This window comes from Tachysurus vachellii, chromosome 22, assembly GCF_030014155.1.
Source record: "Tachysurus vachellii isolate PV-2020 chromosome 22, HZAU_Pvac_v1, whole genome shotgun sequence".
NCBI lineage: Eukaryota > Metazoa > Chordata > Actinopteri > Siluriformes > Bagridae > Tachysurus > Tachysurus vachellii.
Window position 1 is genome coordinate 17,794,524 of NC_083481.1, and position 2,500 is coordinate 17,797,023.

At 43.4% G+C, this 2,500-nt stretch overlaps 1 protein-coding gene across 2 annotated transcripts in view; it reads right to left on the minus strand.

Moving 5' to 3' along the window:
- The window catches only part of slc38a3a (solute carrier family 38 member 3a), a 37,861-nt gene that overhangs the window by 6,340 nt on the left and 29,021 nt on the right, over nt 1–2,500 (minus strand). For both annotated transcript variants that reach the window (XM_060857921.1, XM_060857922.1), the window contains 2 exons: nt 1,037–1,116; nt 271–371 (listed from right to left, as the gene is read on the minus strand). In XM_060857921.1, coding sequence (XP_060713904.1) covers nt 271–371; nt 1,037–1,116 — 181 coding nt within the window. The remainder of the gene's footprint in view (nt 1–270; nt 372–1,036; nt 1,117–2,500) is intronic.

Sequence of the window (2,500 nt, forward strand, 5' to 3'; positions counted from 1 at the left end):
AAACATGCACAAATAACCCAACACATGTAATGTTAGTGATAATAATATTAATGTTCTGAGGCAGAAAGAAGCAAATGTCTGACACCAAGTTTCCTCTTTTACTTTAGCTCTTCTTTAGCTCTGACATCTGTACATATTCATTATACTACAATAAAGTTACAACTAAAACTTTAAAAGTTTTCTTTAACCTTTGCCATGTCACATTAATCATTTCCACTTGAACAGAACAGAGCAGAACAGGAGTCAGGACGTGACTGAGTGTTTCCTCACCGTAGAAGGTCAGATATCCGAACAGTGCAGCCAGAAAATACATGATGTACATGACAGCGATGGAGATGTTGGACACGTGCTGCATCTTTTTCTTAGTGGGGCTGAAATCAGAGAATAAGAGGATGTGATAAACACACACACACACACACACACACACACACACTGAAGCACACAGGCACACACACACAGGCACACACACACACACACACACACACTAAAGCACACAGGCACACACACAGGCACACACACACACACACGAACACACACACTAAAGCACACAGGCACACACACAGGCACACACACACACGAACACACACACTAAAGCACACAGGCACACACACAGGCACACACACACACACACGAACACACACACTAAAGCACACAGGCACACACAAACACATACACAAACACACACACACAGGCACACACAAACACACACAGGCGCGCACACACACAGACACACACACAGACATACACACAGACACACATGCACACATGCACACAAACACACACACACATAAACCTACACACAGACACACACACATACACATACACACAGACACACATGCACACATAAACCTACACACAGACACACACACATACACACAGACACACATACACATACACACAGACACACACAAACAACATTTAAAGATTAATAAGATGTGTGATGTGAAATTTTCTGGAACTGTTTCTAATCTTTTCGTTCTCTGCCATCTTCAGGACAGATGAAGGACGGATCCCAGAGATCTCTTCAAACACTTACTTGCGCAGCTCAGTGTAAATGGGCAGCACCTCCGGATGGCAGACGAATGCAAACGCCAGGATGGGAATGGTGTAGGCTGTCTGGAAAACACACACACACACACAAGAAAAAATCACCATGGTTACCAAGGCTTCCACAACAAGCTCCTTAACTAACAGCCCACCACTTTATAGTGCGTTAGAGACGAGCCACTTCACAGAGGAATAATTGTTCAGGCGACTAATTGTGGGACGATTTGAGATGCCAGTCCCGTGCCCTGGGCTACGGATTCTCACAGAACATCCCATTGGGATGCTAATACTGGCATGTGGAACTACACACACACACACACACACACACACACACACACACACAGCATGCCTGTGTGAAGTCCATGTAGACCTGCATGATGCTCAGTACAGGTCTAAAGGATAAAATCACACTCAGATTTAATCTTTCATCTCCAGATGAACTCTGTGCACTCAGACGAAGAGACAGACTGAGAGACATTTCTTAGTTTCTTCTTTCTGAGAGAGAGAAAGAATGAAAGAATGAATAACGACAAGAGGGATGTAAATGTCAGCTCTTTTCTCTTCACCGTCTCTGTAAAATTTAGCCACACTGAACGGCACTATTTTAAAGTTAGACAACAAACACCGTATCAGAGGTACAGACAGCTCAGCTCTACCCAGAATCCCATGAGGGTCCCTCATCCTGTTACCATAACAACACTGTACCAGTTCTACCTGGTTTTAGATAAATGACCAGTGCAGCTCACTCACTAGATCAGATTTAGTTCAGTATTTTTGTCAGTAATGCATAAGAATCAAGGGTCTGTGTGTGTGTGTGTGTGTGTGTGTGTGTGTAGAAGTGTGCATGTGTATGTGTGTGTGTGTGTGTGTGTGTGTAGAAGTGTGAATGTGTGTGTGTGTGTGTGTGTGTGTAGAAGTATGTATGTGTATGTGTGTGTGTATAGAAGTGTGTATGTGTGTGTGTGTGTGTAGAAGTGTGTATATGTGTGTGTGTGTGTGTAGAAGTGTGTATGTGTATGTGTGTGTGTAGAAGTGTGTATGTGTGTGTGTGTGTGTGTGTGTGTGTGTAGAAGTGTGTATGTGTATGTGTGTGTGTGTAGAAGTGTGTATGTGTGTGTGTGTGTGTGTGTGTGTATGTGTGTGTGTGTGTGTGTATGTGTGTGTATGTGTGTGTGTGTGTGTGTGTGTGTGTGTGTAGAAGTGTGTATGTGTATGTGTGTGTAGAAGTGTGTGTGTGTGTGTGTGTGTGTGTGTGTAGAAGTGTGTATGTGTATGTGTGTGTGTGTAGAAGTGTGTATGTGTATGTGTGTGTGTGTGTGTGTGTGTGTGTGTGTAGAAGTGTGTATGTGTATATGTGTGTGTGTAGAAGTGTGTATGTGTATGTGTGTGTGTGTGTGTGTGTGTGTGTGTAGAAGTGTGTATGTGTATGTGTGTGTGTGTAGAAGTGTGTATG